The sequence below is a fragment of the Schistocerca serialis genome, chromosome 9 (genome assembly GCF_023864345.2).
Source record: "Schistocerca serialis cubense isolate TAMUIC-IGC-003099 chromosome 9, iqSchSeri2.2, whole genome shotgun sequence".
NCBI classification, from domain to species: domain Eukaryota; kingdom Metazoa; phylum Arthropoda; class Insecta; order Orthoptera; family Acrididae; genus Schistocerca; species Schistocerca serialis.
This window is the reverse complement of record NC_064646.1, coordinates 102,756,292-102,772,635: the sequence shown is the minus strand read 5'-3', so window position 1 is coordinate 102,772,635 and position 16,344 is coordinate 102,756,292. Positions and strand designations below refer to the sequence as shown.

The 16,344-nt window shown below is 39.2% G+C and overlaps 1 protein-coding gene and 1 non-coding gene across 3 annotated transcripts in view; one reads left to right on the top strand and one right to left on the bottom strand.

Moving 5' to 3' along the window:
• LOC126418505 (CD2 antigen cytoplasmic tail-binding protein 2 homolog) overlaps positions 1-15,618 on the top strand; it is a 90,969-nt gene extending 75,351 nt beyond the window's left edge. For both annotated transcript variants that reach the window (XM_050085296.1, XM_050085297.1), the window contains 2 exons: positions 1,086-1,335; positions 14,592-15,618. In XM_050085296.1, coding sequence (XP_049941253.1) covers positions 1,086-1,335; positions 14,592-14,779 — 438 coding nt within the window. In that variant the 3' untranslated portion in view covers positions 14,780-15,618. The remainder of the gene's footprint in view (positions 1-1,085; positions 1,336-14,591) is intronic.
• Positions 4,769-4,843, bottom strand: Trnal-caa (transfer RNA leucine (anticodon CAA)). The gene has a single exon. It is a non-coding gene; the product is annotated as a tRNA-Leu (tRNA).
• Positions 15,619-16,344: the final 726 nt, after the last annotated feature.

Genomic DNA, 16,344 nt, shown 5'->3' with positions numbered 1-16,344 from the left:
CAATACCTGACACTGAAAGGAAGGTGTGGAGACTGAAAGCTGCACAGATTCTGCAGCATACTTCTGATACTGCATGACTAGATGATTCTCAAGCACTTGTTGTCCACAATTCATAGTTGCTTCTTTTTCTTTCATCTTCTTTCCCTAGACATCCTAGAAAGTGAATGTGTATGGCTGATATTATGGAGCCCTGTCTGAAAAATTCATTTTAATTCTTTTTTTTGGTTCATTGGTACAATGGTACAAAATTCTTAAGTTGTGGGAGTAGTAAGAGCTTGTGACATGAAATGAGTATTAATAATTTATTGATATTATTACTCATAGTTTGGATGTAAATGTTACATCCACAGCAATTTAATGTATGGCAGTTAAAACAGTATGTTTCAATAATTTATTCATCTTTTTAAATGGTATAGAATCTACCTAATTTTTGGTTTATTTTTGCATCTGGAGAATTCTACATTTTATTTCACAGTTCATAATCACCTTAGGATCAGAAAAATGGTGAAATATTACAGAAAAATTAGTGAGAACACTGAATTTGTGTTGTATTGTAAATCTGCTGATACATTTTCTTTGTGCCTTCCCATCCATACAGAAATTTGCGTACAGGCAGTAAAACGTTCACAATGTCTTATGACAAACACAATACATAGATATTATGACTGTGTATCCGACCATGGTGTCATTGTGCTTCAGCTTACATTAAGTTTAGTGAATATCACGTTCCTACTAAACCCAATTCTTTCATTATGAATATAGTCATTAAATTTTTTTAAAAAATAAAAATTTGTATCCTCACTATCAGTAGCACTACTATTGTGTTATATAAAATCTTTCTGCTATTCGCTATTAATTAAAAGAAAATTCAATAAAAATGCAGATCTTCACACACAGGCATAATGTTCAACATGAGGGAGTCACCTCAATGCTTGAAAATGGATATAAAATTTGAAAAAAAGGTGTAGTAATCTTTCCATCTTTTGAATCTATATTTACACAGTTGTAGACTTTTGTCACTATTTGTTATGAGCTAAATAAAGTGAAATGTATCTACTCAGCCAACATTTTTTACTCTTGGTCAGGTTGAAGCAGCAGATATGAAGGCAAAGGCTGAGGAATCTGCCAAGAAGTCAGCTGCACGGGCATATGATGATGCACTGGACATGTATGCTGATGATTTTGATGAGAAAGAGAAAGCAAGACTTGACGAAAAGAAGCAGAAACATGATGATGGAAGTGAAACTGGAGAACCTGCATCCAAAAGACAAAAGACTCAAGATTCTCAGGAAGGATCAAATGGAAACAGTAGCTCATCTTCTGGTGTTATTTCAGGTAAAACAGTCTAAAAATTGTTAAGGAGGGAATGTTCAAGCTTGATAATAGTTTGACATGAGCAAACACTGAGTGAAACAATTTCCCTTCTCTGTTAGTCAGAGGCACCCCATCACCACCCACCCTCCCATAAAAAAATCCTCACAGCTAGAAATATTTTACAAATATTAAACCTGCTCACAAAATCACTGGCAGCCTTTTCACAGTGTTTATAAAGTTTAGTTTGTGTATGCTGTGTGAAGTTTAATTGCTACATTTATTGATTATGAGATAAAACATTGGGAAGAGTAGCCTACAGTGAGACTATGACAAATATAAAAGAGAAATACTGTTGATTTGCAGCAGTGATAGATCACCCAGACTGTACTTGGAAAAGGAGAGAGAAAGAATTAGAGGAGAAATCCACTTAGGTCTCATGGACGATAGCACGATAGTATGAGAATGTTATAAAACAGGCTGATTTTATGTGAAAGAAAAATTGTATATAAAAAGGAAAAAAAAAATACTTTTGTGAACTGTAAAAGAACAACACGGCCAGTACTTAGCTTCAGGAGACAAAATTCCAAATACTGCCATTAGACACACATAAAAGTACAGAAAAATGATATATAGCTTTTGGAACTGATAGTTTCTTCCTCTATAGGAAAAGGGGATAGGTTTGGAGAAGTTGTATAGTAGCGATAGATCGCTTAGACCTCTGGTTGAGAGGGACTTCCCCTTAGTAATGAAGAGGGAAGCACATATGAAGGGGAAAGCATGAGGGAGAGAGAAGTCCAGAGATGATAGGACAGGGTGAGAAATAAAGAAAAATTAAGAAGGTCCATGAACCATGGACCTTGCCGTTGGTGGGGAGGCTTGCGTACCTCAATGATACAGATAGCCGTACCGTAGGTGCAACCACAACGGAGGGGTATCTGTTGAGAGGCCAGACAAATGCGTGGTTCCTGAAGAGGGGCAGCAGTCTTTGCGGTAGTTACAGGGGCAACAGTCTCGATGAGTGACTGATCTGGCCTCGTAACACTAACCAAAATGGCCTTGCTGTGCTGGTACTGTGAACGGTTGAAAGCAAGGGGAAACTACAGACGTAATTTTTCCCGAAGGCATGCAGCTGTACTGTATGGTTAATGACGATGGCGTCCTCTTGGGTAAAATATTCCGGAGGTAAAATAGTCCCCCATTCGGGTCTCCGGGCGGGGACTACTCAAGAGGACGTCATTATCAGGAGAAAGAAAACTGGTGTTCTATGGATCGGAGCGTGGAATGCAGATCCCTTAATTGGGCAGGTGGGTTAGAAAATTTAAAAAGGGAAATAGATAGGTTAAAGTTAGATATAATGGGAATTAGTGAAGTTTGGTGGCAGGAGGAACAAGACTTTTGGTCATGCGAATACAGGTTTATAAATACAAAGTCAAATAGGGGTAATGCAGGAGTAGGTTTAATAATGAATAAAAAAAAAAATAGGAATGCGGGTAAGCTACTACAAACCGCATAGTGAACGCATTATTGTGGCCAAGATAGACACGAAGCCCATGCCTACTACAGTAGTACAAGTTTATATGCCAACTAGCTCTGCAGATGACGAAGAAATTGATGAAATGTATGATGAGATAAAAGAAATTATTCAGGTAGTGAAGGGAGACGAAAATTTAATACTCATGGGTGACTGGAATTCGAGAGTAGGAAAAGAGAGAGAAGGAAACGTAGTAGGTGAATATGGATTGGGGGAAAGAAATGAAAGAGGAAGGCGCCTGGTAGAATTTTGCACAGAGCACAACTTAATCATAGCTAACACTTCGTTCAAGAATCATAAAAGAAGGTTGTATACATGGAAGAAGCCTGGAGATACTGACAGATTTCAGATAGATTATATAATAGTAAGACAGAGATTTAGGAACAAGGTCTTAAATTGTAAGACATTTCCAGGAGCAGATGTGGACTCTGACCACAATCTATTGGTTATGAACTGTAGATTAAAACTGAAGAAACACTAAAAAGGTGGGAATTTAAGGAGATGGGACCTGGATAAACTGACTGAACCAGAGGTTGTACAGAGTTTCAGGGAGAGCGTAAGGGAACAAATGGCAGGAATGGGGGAAAGAAATACAGTAGAAGAAGAATGGGTAGCTTTCAGGGATGAAGTAGTGAAGGCAGCAGAGGATCAAGTAGATAAAAAGACGAGGGCTAGTAGAAATCCTTGGGTAACAGAAGAAATATTGAATTTAATTGATGAAAGGAGAAAATATAAAAATGCTGTAAATGAAGCAGGCAAAAAGGAATACAAATGTCTCAAAAATGAGATTGACAGGAAGTGCAAAATGGCTAAGCAGGATGGCTAGAGGATAAATGTAAGGATGTAAAGGCTTATCTCACTAGTGGTAAGATAGATACTGCTTACAGGAAAATTAAAGAGACCTTTGGAGGAAGGAGAACCACTTGTATGAATATAAAGAGCTCAGATGGAAACCCAGTTCTAAGCAAAGAAGGGAAAGCAGAAAGATGGAAGGAGTATTAGAGGGTCTATACAAGGGCAATGTACTTGAGGACAATATTATGGAAATGGAAGAGGATGTAGATGAAGATGAAATGGGAGATACGATACTGCGTGAAGAGTTTGACAGAGCACTGAAAGACCTGAGTCGAAACAAGGCCCCGGGAGTAGACAACACTCCGTTAGAACTATTGACGGCCTGGCAGAGCCAGTCCTGACAAAACTCTACCATCTGGTGTACCATCTGGTGAGCAAGATGTATGAGACAGGCGAAATACCCTCAGACTTCATGAAGAACGTAATAATTCCAATCCCAAAGAAAGCAGGTGTTGACAGACGTGAAAATTACCAAACTATCAGTTTAATAAGTCACAGCTGCAAAATACTAACGCGAATTCTTTATAGATGAATGGAAAAACTAGTAGAAGCCGACCTAGGGGAAGATCAGTTTGGATTCCGTAGAAATATTGGAACACGTGAGGCAATACTGACCCTGCGACTTATCTTAGAAGCTAGATTAAGGAAAGGCAGACCTATGTTTCTAGCATTTGTAGACTTAGAGAAAGCTTTTGACAATGTTGACTGGAATACCCTCTTTCAAATTCTGAAGGTGGCAGGGGTAAAATATAGGGAGCGAAAGGCTATTTACAATGTGTATAGAAACCAAATGGCAGTTATAAGAGTTGAGGGGCGTGAAAGGGAAGCAGTGGTTGGGAAGGGAGTGAGGGAGGGTTGTAGCCTCTCCCCGATGTTGTTCAATCTGTACATTGAGCAAGCAGTGAAGGAAACAGAAGAAAAATTCGGAGTTGGTATTAAAATTCATGGAGAGGAAATAAAAACTTTGAGGTTTGCCGATGATATTGTAATTCTGTCAGAGACAGCAAAGGACTTGGAAGAGCAGTTGAACGGAATGGACAGTGAAACTTCCTGGCAGATTAAAACTGTGTGCCCGACCGAGACTCGAACTCGGGACCTTTGCCTTTTGCGGGCAAGTGCTCTACCAACTGAGCTACCGAAGCACGACTCACGCCCGGTACTCACAGCTTTACTTCTGCCAGTACCTCGTCTCCTACCTTCCAAACTTTACAGAAGCTCTCCTGCGCAGAAGAGCTTCTGTAAAGTTTGGAAGGTAGGAGACGAGGTACTGGCAGAAGTAAAGCTGTGAGTACCGGGCATGAGTCGTGCTTCGGTAGCTCAGTTGGTAGAGCACTTGCCCGCGAAAGGCAGAGGTCCCGAGTTCGAGTCTCGGTCGGGCACACAGTTTTAATCTGCCAGGAAGTTTCATATCAGCGCACACTCCGCTGCAGAGTGAAAATCTCATTCTGGAATGGACAGTGTCTTGAAAGGAGGGTATAAGATGAACATCAACAAAAGCAAAACGAGGATAATGGAATGTAGTCAGATTAAATCGGGTGATGCTGAGGGGATTAGATTAGGAAATGAGACACTTAAAGTAGTAAAGGAGTTTTGCTATTTGGGGAACAAAATAACTGATGATGGCTGAAGTAGAGAGGATATAAAATGTAGACTGGCAATGGCACGGAAAGCGTTTCTGAAGAAGAGAAATTTGTTAACATCGAGTATAGATTTAAGTGTCAGGAAGTCGCTTCTGAAAGTATTTGTATGGAGTGTAGCCATGTATGGAAGTGAAACGTGGATGATAAATAGTTTAGACAAGAAGAGAATTGAAGCTTTCGAAATGTGGTGCTACAGAAGAATGCTGAAGATTAGATGGGTAGAACACATAACTAATGAGGAGGTATTGAATAGGATTGGGGAGAAGAGGAGTTTGTGGCACAACTTGACTAGAAGAAGGGATTGGTTGGTAGGACATGCTCTGAGGCATCAAGGGATCACCAATTTAGTATTGGAGGGCAGCGTGGAGGGTAAAAATCGTAGAGGGAGACCAAGAGATGAGTACACTAAGCAGATTTAGAAGGATGTAGGTTGTAGTAGTTACTGGGAGATGAAGAAGCTTGCACAGGTTAGAGTAGCATGGAGAGCTGCATCAAACCAGTCTCAGGACTGAAGACCACAACAACAAGAGTGAGATAAAGGATAAATGGAGTGATTTATGCAATTGAGAATTGTGAGGAGAGCAGAAAAGCAGATTTTTTTCCTTTTTTTGGGGGTGGGGTGGGGGGTGGGTTTGGAGACAGAGAGGAAAGTGATAAAGACAAGAAGTTGTAGAATAAAAAAACTGTTGGTACGTCCCATATTAGTCTTGGTGTGTCCCAGCTCTGTGGGAAAGTCTCTCTCTGTACAGTGTACTTTAGATAACAGATTTCACTCTTTCATTTTGATATAAATATTACAGGTGGAGATTGTGACCCATGAGATAGTGAATTGTGCCATTCTTGGGTTTAGTCTGATTACATTTTTACAAGAAGGCAAGAAACACTGCTCTGGCTGGAGAAATCTTTTTATTTAAATCAAGACCAGTTTCACACCGGTTTAGGTGCGTCCTCAGGTAATCTAAGCAGGAATAAGAAAGGAAGTATTTTACAATCTCTCTTTTTATACTAGCTAAGTGTAGCGTAGTCCTATACAATAGGTACGTACATGAACTGTGTCAATAACATTATTTTACACTGTCCTGAAGCCTCTCCCCAACTCTCTGTGAGGTTAGTGTTGTTTAATTCTCAGATGCTTTATGATGTAGTGTACTCTGTAATCTCGCTGTTATTCTTCCACCCACAAGATCTCAGTTGTTTATTAATCATTATCAGACTTAAGACTTCACATCGGTTGATGTGGCACACTGGGGCCACTATATTGTGTCATGGTATTCTACCAATATGTCTAAAATGTTAATCCCAGGCATTGGCAGTAGTACTTTTACTGGGGTACTTTCAGAACTTCTGATAAGCCCTGGAAGCATACCTTTTCACTAACTGTAAGGTAATCTGGTGCTACTTAGTTATGTGCCCAAATACTGACCATGATAACATTCAGGTGTCCCAGCTACCTGCAGTAGCCTTGTGCACAATTTTGCTGCTATTCTGTGCTCCAGTCTTTGTTATTTCTGAAAGGTTAAGTTATTGTATAACAACCTAGTAGGATTGTCAGATTCCTGTTGTGTGGTAATGTCCTCTTAAGCATTAGATGTGTAGTTTTATGAGCAGCAGTTTTTTAGGTTATTACATATGCACCACTGCTAATTTTGAGCAAGGTATAACAATTGTTAAGATAGTAATGTTATGTTTGTGAGAGTGTAGCTCGAATCCTCATCCAGTGAGAGAGATTTGAGTTTCCTTGGTTTCACTAAATATGTGATTTCAACTCTTCTTCCTGTCCAATTAAGTTATATTCCCTCTCCAGTTGTCTTGTCATTGGTGGGACTTCTACCCCAATATTCCTCCCATTCTTTAACCAAGCCCTGGAGGCTCTATATTGTCTGCTTGTGGCACCACCACCTTTCTACATAGGTATTTTATCAATGTGGCAGGGGTTGGGACTGGTCATGGCTTAGGGAAGGACTGGGATATCATGTAGGTTGGGTGGGCAGTGGAATACCACTTTAGGAAGGGCAGGAAGGATTGTGAGTAGACTGTCCCTCATAACTGAGCATGATGGTATTCAAAATGCTGGCAAAGAACATTGTTCATTTGTTCCAGTACAGGATGATATTGGGTGATGCGAGATTAGTGGTGTATCAGACTATGGAATGGAAAATCGTTTGCGGACTAGGTTTGGGGGATAGTGCTTTTCTGCAATGCTCCTAGTGAGACTATGACCATACTGGGCCAGGGAATTCTTGAATTGTCATCACTGCAGATGCGTTGTCCGCGGAATGGTAATATTATAAGGGACGATGGCTGCCAAAACGCAAATCTGTTAATGGTTAGTGGGCTTCATATGGAAAGAAGTATGGATGGAACAAAGCATAAAACATTACATTGTTGCTCTTTTTGCAAGGTGTATACTTTAAACTTTTAAAATACTTATTTATGGCAGTTCCTGTGCTTTCAATGTTGCAAGCTTTTTTATTTATTTTCCTCGTATTTTTTATTGACCAATTTGAGGCCAGAAAGGAATAGTGTTGAATCATTCTATTTTAATTACCATCAAGCACTTCAGGCAACGTGGGCAGAGATGGCCCACATCCCTCTTGTTCAACTGACTCAGTGCTGTCAACACTATCACAGCACTGAGGATGTGAAAATTGAAAGCTGCTGGAATTTCTTTAATTGTCTTATGATTGAGTCTTTGTTTTGTGCTGTTTGATCCCCCTGACTTCGCCAACACTTTTGAAATATGCATTTTAATTATTGTAGGATAAGAAGATGCGTGAATGGCTAAAGAGGAAAGGGAAAGAGGAGAAGACTGAAGAGTGAATGGGAGTGAGGTTCTTCTTCTTCTCCTCTTTCCCTTTCCTCTTTAGCCATTCACGCATCTTCTTATCCTACATAGTTCTTGCACTCCAACACATCCTTTCATCCCGCCATCCCCCTGGACTGAACCTACGTTAAACAACCTCACTCCCATTCACTCTTCAGTCTTCTCCTCTTTCCCTTTCCTCTTTAGCCATTCACGCATCTTCTTATCCTACATAGTTGTGTTTATCTTTATACTATATACCTCTTTACTTCTGTATGCATCCTCTCTGGTTTGAAGCTGGCACAGTACTTACAGTAGAATATCTTTGGCTTCCCTCTGACAACCATGCCTCCATCCTTGCTACCCTCCCTGTTTACCTTTCCCTGTTGCTTCATAACCTGGGTTGTGAGTAACTGAATCCACTTTCCCTTCTTCCCTTTTTTCCCCTCTCTCCTCCCTGATGAAGGAACAAAGTTCCGAAAGCTAGGAATGTAAATTTTCAGTTCTGTTTTGTGTGTATCTATCGGCTGTACTGAGCTGAGGTAAGTACTGGCCAGCCCCTCTATCTCTTTGTTAGTATTTGTTTCACATTTTAATTATTGGTCAATTGAAAACTAGAATACAACAGTGCAGACACCAGTTTCCAACAGCTTCATGTACTCTGTGCAGAAACTTCCTTGATTTCAGAGTATAAAGTGTGTCTTAAGTAGTTCCTCTCTCATAATGGAGGTATAATGCAGGAGAATGGATTGAAATTGAGATGTAAAATGTTATGTCAGTTGTCTTTTACATTCTTCGTACTTTGTTTTCTGTATTGTTCTGTATCAGTGTGTTCCGGGTCTCTACTCTCAGGGCTAAAAATGAACAAGTTTCCATTACTGCATATGCATTGACAATTAGAAAAAAAAAGTGGAAGAAGTGCAAAAAATTATAATTCAAGTGAGGACTGATCACAATTGTAACAAGTCACAGTAATGAAGTAATGTGTTGCAAATTTGTCCAAAACTATGCCACTGTTTAAACTTTTTCCCATTTTTTATGTAATCAGGTGACAATAGTGGGTTTTATTTTTACAAATGCTGATTTCATCTGTGACCTACAGAAATATTCTATTCATTGTTGCAACATAAGAAGCCCTGTAACACAAAATTTCGTGCATTGTCAAGACAGTGAATGCACATCTATGTTACAGGATTTCTTATACTGCAATACTGATCTGAAGATGGCGTTAGATCCTTGATGTCAGTTTGTTGTACAATAGTAGAACATACTCTGAGAGCTCAAACATAGTGAGGTATCTTGTGACTTCTCTCTGCCAACAAGCTTAGCCCGTGAAAACATCGATCACTCAAAACTCAACTTACACTTCTGTCATGACACACTGAGAGCTTTGGATAGGCAGTATTTCTTGATTTCCAAAAAGTGTTTGAGTCAGTAGATCTAAACTTATTGTCAAAAGTATGATCATATGGTGTATCAAATTTATGACTGTATATCTAAAAACAAAGATGATGTGACTTACCAAAAGAAAGCGCTGGCATGTCGATAGACACATAAACAAACACAAACATACACACAAAATTCAAGCTTTCGCAACCAATGGTTGCTTCATCAGGAAAGAGGGAAGGAGAGGGAAAGACTAAAGGATGTGGGTTTTAAGGGAGACTGGATTGAAGATTTTTTGATAGGGAGGGCGCAGCATGTCACATTGGGTGGGGAGTCATCATCAATTGTAAAAGTAACTTTGAGTGTGCTCCAGGGAAGAGTGTTAGGTCCCTTGCTGTCATGTTATATATTAATGATGTGGACTATATTACTAGTAACTTTCAGACTTTTTGCAGATGATGACAGTTATCTGTAATGAAGTACTGTCTGAAAGAAGCTGCATAAATGTTCAGTCAGAACTTGATAACATTTCAGAGGGGTGCAAAGATTGGCAGTTTGCTTTAAACATTCATAAATGTAAAATTGTGCATTTAACAAACAAAAATATGCAAAAATATCCTATGACTTTAGTATCAATAGACACAGTTGGAATCAGCCAACTCTTACGAATACCTGGGTGTAGCACTTTGTAGGAAAATAAAATGGAATGATCACGTAGACTCAGTCGTGGATAAAACAGGTGGTAGTCTTTCATTTTATTGGTAGAATACTGCAAGAAAGGAACGAACATTGAATTTAATGTCAACATCGAGGTCATTAGAGATGAAGCACATGCTCAGATTGTGCCAAGAAAGGAGCAGGAAATCGGTCATGCCCTTTGAAAGGAACCATCTCAACATTTGCCTGGAGGGATTTAGGGAAATCACAGAAAACCTAAATCTGGAAGGCCAGGCAAGGGTTTGAACCATAGTCCTCCCAAATCCGAGTCCCATATGCTAACCACTGTGCCACCTCACTCGGTACAGTACTGGTACAATACTGGAGAAGTGCAATCAACCTACAAAGGAAATTGCTTACAATCACTTGTGCAACCCATTCTAGAATATTGCTTAAGTATGTGGAACCTGTACCAAATAGGACTAACAGGGGATGTTGAACATATACAGATAATGGCAGCACAAATGGTCACTGGTTTGTTTGGCCTGTGGGAGAGTGTCACAGAGATGCTGAAGAAACTGAAGTGGCAAACTGTTGAAGGTAGACGTAAACTATCCCAAGAAAGCCTACTAAAAGAGTTTCAAGAACCTGCAGAATACAAAATGTGAATCAGTTCTGTAAGTAACATTGTGTTTTCATGTTTACATGAGAATGACTAAAATGTAAGTGGTGATAATTTTTATTTGTTTATTTACTAATCATTGTCACAATTGATAAGTTCGGTTTTTCTCTAAATCCTTCGGCATGCTCTACACACTTTTACCAGTAAGTCAGAAGCTTGAACATTCCTTGTTCACAAAAAGTGTGGGGTACGTCCTCAACCAGTTGTGCACACACTCCTTGATGTCTTCATTGTTTACAAATCATTTCCCTCCAAGTGATTCTTTAATGGATGCAAACAGAAAATAGTCAGGCGGGACTTTAGGGAGGGTGTTAAGGGTTTCTTAGTGGATGCCCTCCACATTCCCCTTGTCAAATTTGTGGTGTGGGGCTTAGTATTGTCATGGAGAAGGGTGACATCTGCATGTACCTCAACTTTTGTTTCTGTCAGTGGCATTTTCTGACATAAACAACTGGTTATAGTAAGCTGCATTCACCAATGTCATTCATGAAGAGAATCAATGAGTTACAGAGAATCAATGAGTTACACAGTAGTAAAAGAAATGCAGCCATAAGAACTTTTCCAGATGATCTTTATTGGGTACCACTCTTTACTTGTCTTTTTGGGTTCTGGTGCATAATGATGGTCCCGTGTGTCATCATGTGACAGTACACTTCAAAAAATCCTCCCCTTCTTGCTGTAACTAATTCAGAAGTCTCGCAGATCTCCAACTTGACCTGATTTACTGTTCTGTTAACAAATTTGGAACTCATTAAGCTCTGATTTTTCTAAAGCCAAGCTGTTAACTGTTAATGATCTGAGCACTCTCAGTGCTGATACCCACTTTTGCTGTGATTTCTTCAACAGTGTACCAGCGATCACTTTCAGTAAGCTATCAGATGTTGTCATTTGTGATACTTGATCCTAGATGGTGAGTCTGACTTCATTTTCTATAATTGCCCTTAAATTGTCTGGCTTAAATAAACACAAAGTTGGGGGACAGTGCGCAGCACCCTCAAACTATGCCTTCAAAAGATTGAATATCTCTGAGGGTTTAACCCATCATAGGTTTAAAATTTTGTGGTAATACATTGCGAAACGTGTGTTGGTTCACCTTCTTTATTTCTTCGTTGAAATAGAATTTGAGTTACGAAACAGTTACCAATTTCACCCTATAACAAAAGATACTATCTAGGAATAGTCAAAATAAATTAGAAAATCAATTACGTACATAAAACTAAGCACAAAATTAGATCTTGTGTTATATTCTTTAAAACTGAGGGCCGACCTTTCTCTTTTTAAAAAATGCAGATTAACTCACATATGTTAATGGTAATTAATTAAAAAATGAATTTTAAGGAGGCAGATGGCATAACAAGAGGAGAAGTAAAAATATCCCAGCTTGCTTTGTCACAGACAGAGGTATCTCTTGTTCACTCATGGCTGTACTAAGCCCAGCACATGGCTGTACTGAGGCCAGAATAGAGTGCAGCAGCAAACCGAACCTGTTTCCAATTTCTGACCTTCAGCCCTCCACTCCACCATCCTTCTCGGAACTGCTTGTACAATACATTGGAGCAATTGCTGTTTATATTTGAGTCATCTTCATATATCGGTTCTCAAGAAGACTCTGTGACCTAGAATTATGAATTCTATATAGGCCCTTTAGTGCTTCTACTATGTATTGTTGACTGTCATTACAAAGGGAGAGGTAAGTCAAGTGCCTAAATTTTTTTTTAGTAGTTGTAGGAGAAAAATTCAGTGCCACGATAACATCCAGCTAGCAATGTACTGTAAGGTTAGGAGACAATATTTATTACAAAGTACGATGGAAGTAAGGGGGCTGGACAAAAATATGGCAACACCAAAAACATGACAAACTGCAATGCCTAATATGGTTTAGGAAAAGCACCCATCTCAGAATGGATAAATACTGGTCTTGTTTGGTTTTCAAGGGCATCTTGTACCATTCTTCCTGCAAAATAGTGGCAAGTTCAGGTAACGACAATAGAGGCAGATAGCAATCACGCACCCTCTCTGCAAAGTAGACCACAAAGATTCGATGATATTGAGATCTGGTGACTGTGGGGTCAGGGGAGATGTGTGAATAATTGATCCTTGTACTCACATGAAAGTCCTGGACAATGTGAGCTGCGTGAACAGGAGCCCTGTCGCCTTGGAACACAGCATCACCCCTGCACAACAAACATTGTATCGAGGAATGGACCTCGTCAGCCAAAATAGTCACATAATCCTTGGCAGTAATGTGACCTTGCAGAGCAATTAGGGGCCCCCATGGAAAACCACAATATGTTGCCTAAATCATCACCGAACCCTGCCATGTTCCACTCTTGGGACAAAAACGCAGCCAGAAGTTTGAATTAGTGTGAAACAAGACCCATTTGCCCACAGGAATTTCTTCCGTTGCTCCATAGTCCATGTTTTGTGGCTTCAGCACCCCGTTTTCTTGTTACAGGTATTTGTATCATCATGTGTGGTTTTGGACTTCCAGCTTGCTGTGCATGTGTAGCTTTTTTCTTCTTGTTTTGGTGCTGACAGTGTTCATGAGTGTGACATTCAGTTCTGCACTGACTGTTGCAGATGTTATCCTCGTATTTTTCATCTGAACCCTCTTCAGCGACCGTCCATCACGTTCTCTCATCACACTTTGGTCTGTGTTGTGACTTTCCTTGTATGCAGTATAAATCTGTGGTACATTGCCTCTCAAAACACCAGATACATTGACTGCCTCAGCCACAGAAGCAACCTCCATACGAGCACCAACAACCTGCTCACATTCATCTTAACTTAGCTCCAACATAATGCACTCACAATACACAGAACAGTGTTCTGACCATGACCGACTCTTGCAATGTATTGAGGATATTGCACACGTGCCATTCATTGTCAAATGCAGCAGCGCAACCTGCAGGCTTGGTTAGTATCTGCATCTATGTTCAGGCATGTATTTCTTGTGTTTCCATATTTTTGTCTCAATGCTGGCTCTGTGTGTGTGTGTGTGTGTGTGTGTGTGTGTGTGTGTGTGTTTCCTTTTTCCATAAATTATCTTTTAACTCGGACATTACTGTAAAAAACAGGCAGGAGAGTTGAAACAAGTTAATCTTTTGATGATTTATTTTCCTCCACCATTGTGTATCGCAAGCCAGTAACATTTTACTAAGAATACTGGTATCTTCTGAGTACCAGTAAGGAAACAGACTGGAGCAGGATTAGGTTAGTGTGATTTTGGATGCGTGGAGAATGTATGAAGAAAAATGCATCAGTTGTGCTAGTAGTTATAGAGTGAGTAGCTGTGGTTCTTGGAATGCCCAGGTGTTTAGGCCGTTTACTACTAAGTACTGTGTAAGATCTGGCCTTGATAGGGATAATGTGGAATCCTTTATTGGAATTACATTTCAGACATAGTCAATTGCAGTGGGGAATTTCATTTTGGGGGCATTTCCACCTCAACCACTTTGTAACTACTTTTAATAGTTACTTCAGTTCTTCAGTGCATCTCCATTTTCAGAAGAGAAGTCCATGTGGTTGGCACAGCAGATACAGCTGATAACTGATGCTGGAGAGCTACATTCTCTCTTTTGCATTAATTGGATTTAGGCCCTTGGAAAGTGAAGAGAGGACGAATTAATCTCCAACGTTATTTATATATTTCTTTTACTTTCTGTTCAGTGATGGTGTCACCACTAATGTGAAATACACTCAAGAAATGAAATGATTTTTCAGGTGGTGAACTGATGTGGGAGTACAAATTGGAAGAGAATGCCACAGAGATCAATGGCCCTCACACCACATCTCAGATGCTGCAGTGGATTAAAAGTGGGCATTTTAAAGGTGACGTGTGGGTGCGCAAGTGTGGCCAGGATGGACAATTTTACACTTCGAGGCGGGTGGACTTTGAACTGTATCTATAATAGTTTCTTGTATAACACAGTACATAATTTTATTAGTTCAAACACTGTTACATAATCAGTCAAGAAGTTCATTGCATAGGCTTTAATGTATTACTACATTTAGTAAACAGCAGTGGGTTTTTAATTACTGTATACTTATTTTTTCGTTTCTGAAACACTGAGTAAAGTACTGTGAAGACGACGAATTCAGGTTACACTGAATTTTTTGCGATCATGAAACAGATTGATATTGTTTCATAAAATTATGTAATATTTTTGGAAAACTTTTGTTTTCTGTTGAGTTAATGTAATTATTGTATATAGGGAGACTATATATAATTTGATTCTGTAAAGTAAAAATATCCTGTATGCATTTTACTGTGGGACTGATTCGATTGCATATTTACAAATTGTACAAAATGTACATTAAGCTACATTACAGCTGATTTTTGTCTTCTAAGTATAAGTTTTGCAACAGTCAGAGAAATTAATTAAAGTTGTTGTGCTGCTTAATGTAATCTGTAGGGTATGATTTGAAATTCTGAGACACTGAAATGTATGATAGTAACAGAAAATTGAATGATTGCTGTTATCTTACTATAATTAGAAACCATTTAATAGGTAGCTGTACATTGTTACTCAATTACATGTTTTATTATGCATTGCGCCTGCCTTTCTAATGTCATGTTTCTGATGTGGTAATGTTATTTCCTTTACTGCCATATCCATGCTGTGATGACTGTGATATTATGCACGACACTATGTAGTGTGACACAATTGTTGATGATACAAGCAGATTCTATCATATTTGTATGGGACTTATTCTTCAAAAACTAATTAAATGAATTAAGATCTAGAAATACTCCTGCTTGTGACCTGCCTCTACTCCTTGCTTTTCAGAAAATATTTTAGGCACTTATTGTGTACAATACACTTGATTCACTTATGAAATAAACAGGCATTTGCTAATGTTGGATGGGAATTATTTCCTTTTGTCAATAAGAGTACCAAGTTGGTGGGTAGATACAACTCAGATTTCTTTGAAACTATGTTAGTTTTTCAGTTTGTTGACTTGATAAAGCAAGAATTGCAAATGTGCACAGCATTTTTTAAAACATCATGTATGCAGAACCACAGAGAAAAAGTAACAACCAGCAAGAAATTTATGCCACATTTGAAGGATTTTATATTTGTACCAATATTAATGCTTCAAACCAGAAAGTGATACTTTGTGAAGAATTTGTGTAGTCCTACCAAGTGACACACTACCCTAGCTTTCAGAAATGTTGGTTCCTTCCTTGGCAAGGAGAGAGGGATGTGTTGGGGAATGTTGAAAAGGGAGGCCACATCACCCAAATCGTAAGATGAGAAAGACTCATCTCTACATGGAATGTATGTGCAGTTGCAGATATTGACGAGTCTGTGCTGGACTGAAACTTGAACCTGGGTTTCCCACTTATCGCAAGTGGTCACTTTACCATTGGGCTATCCAAGCACAACTCACAGCCATATCTAAACTTCCATATGCCATCAACTATGTGTCTACGACCTGCACTTGTACATTCATTATGTATATTCCTGTATGG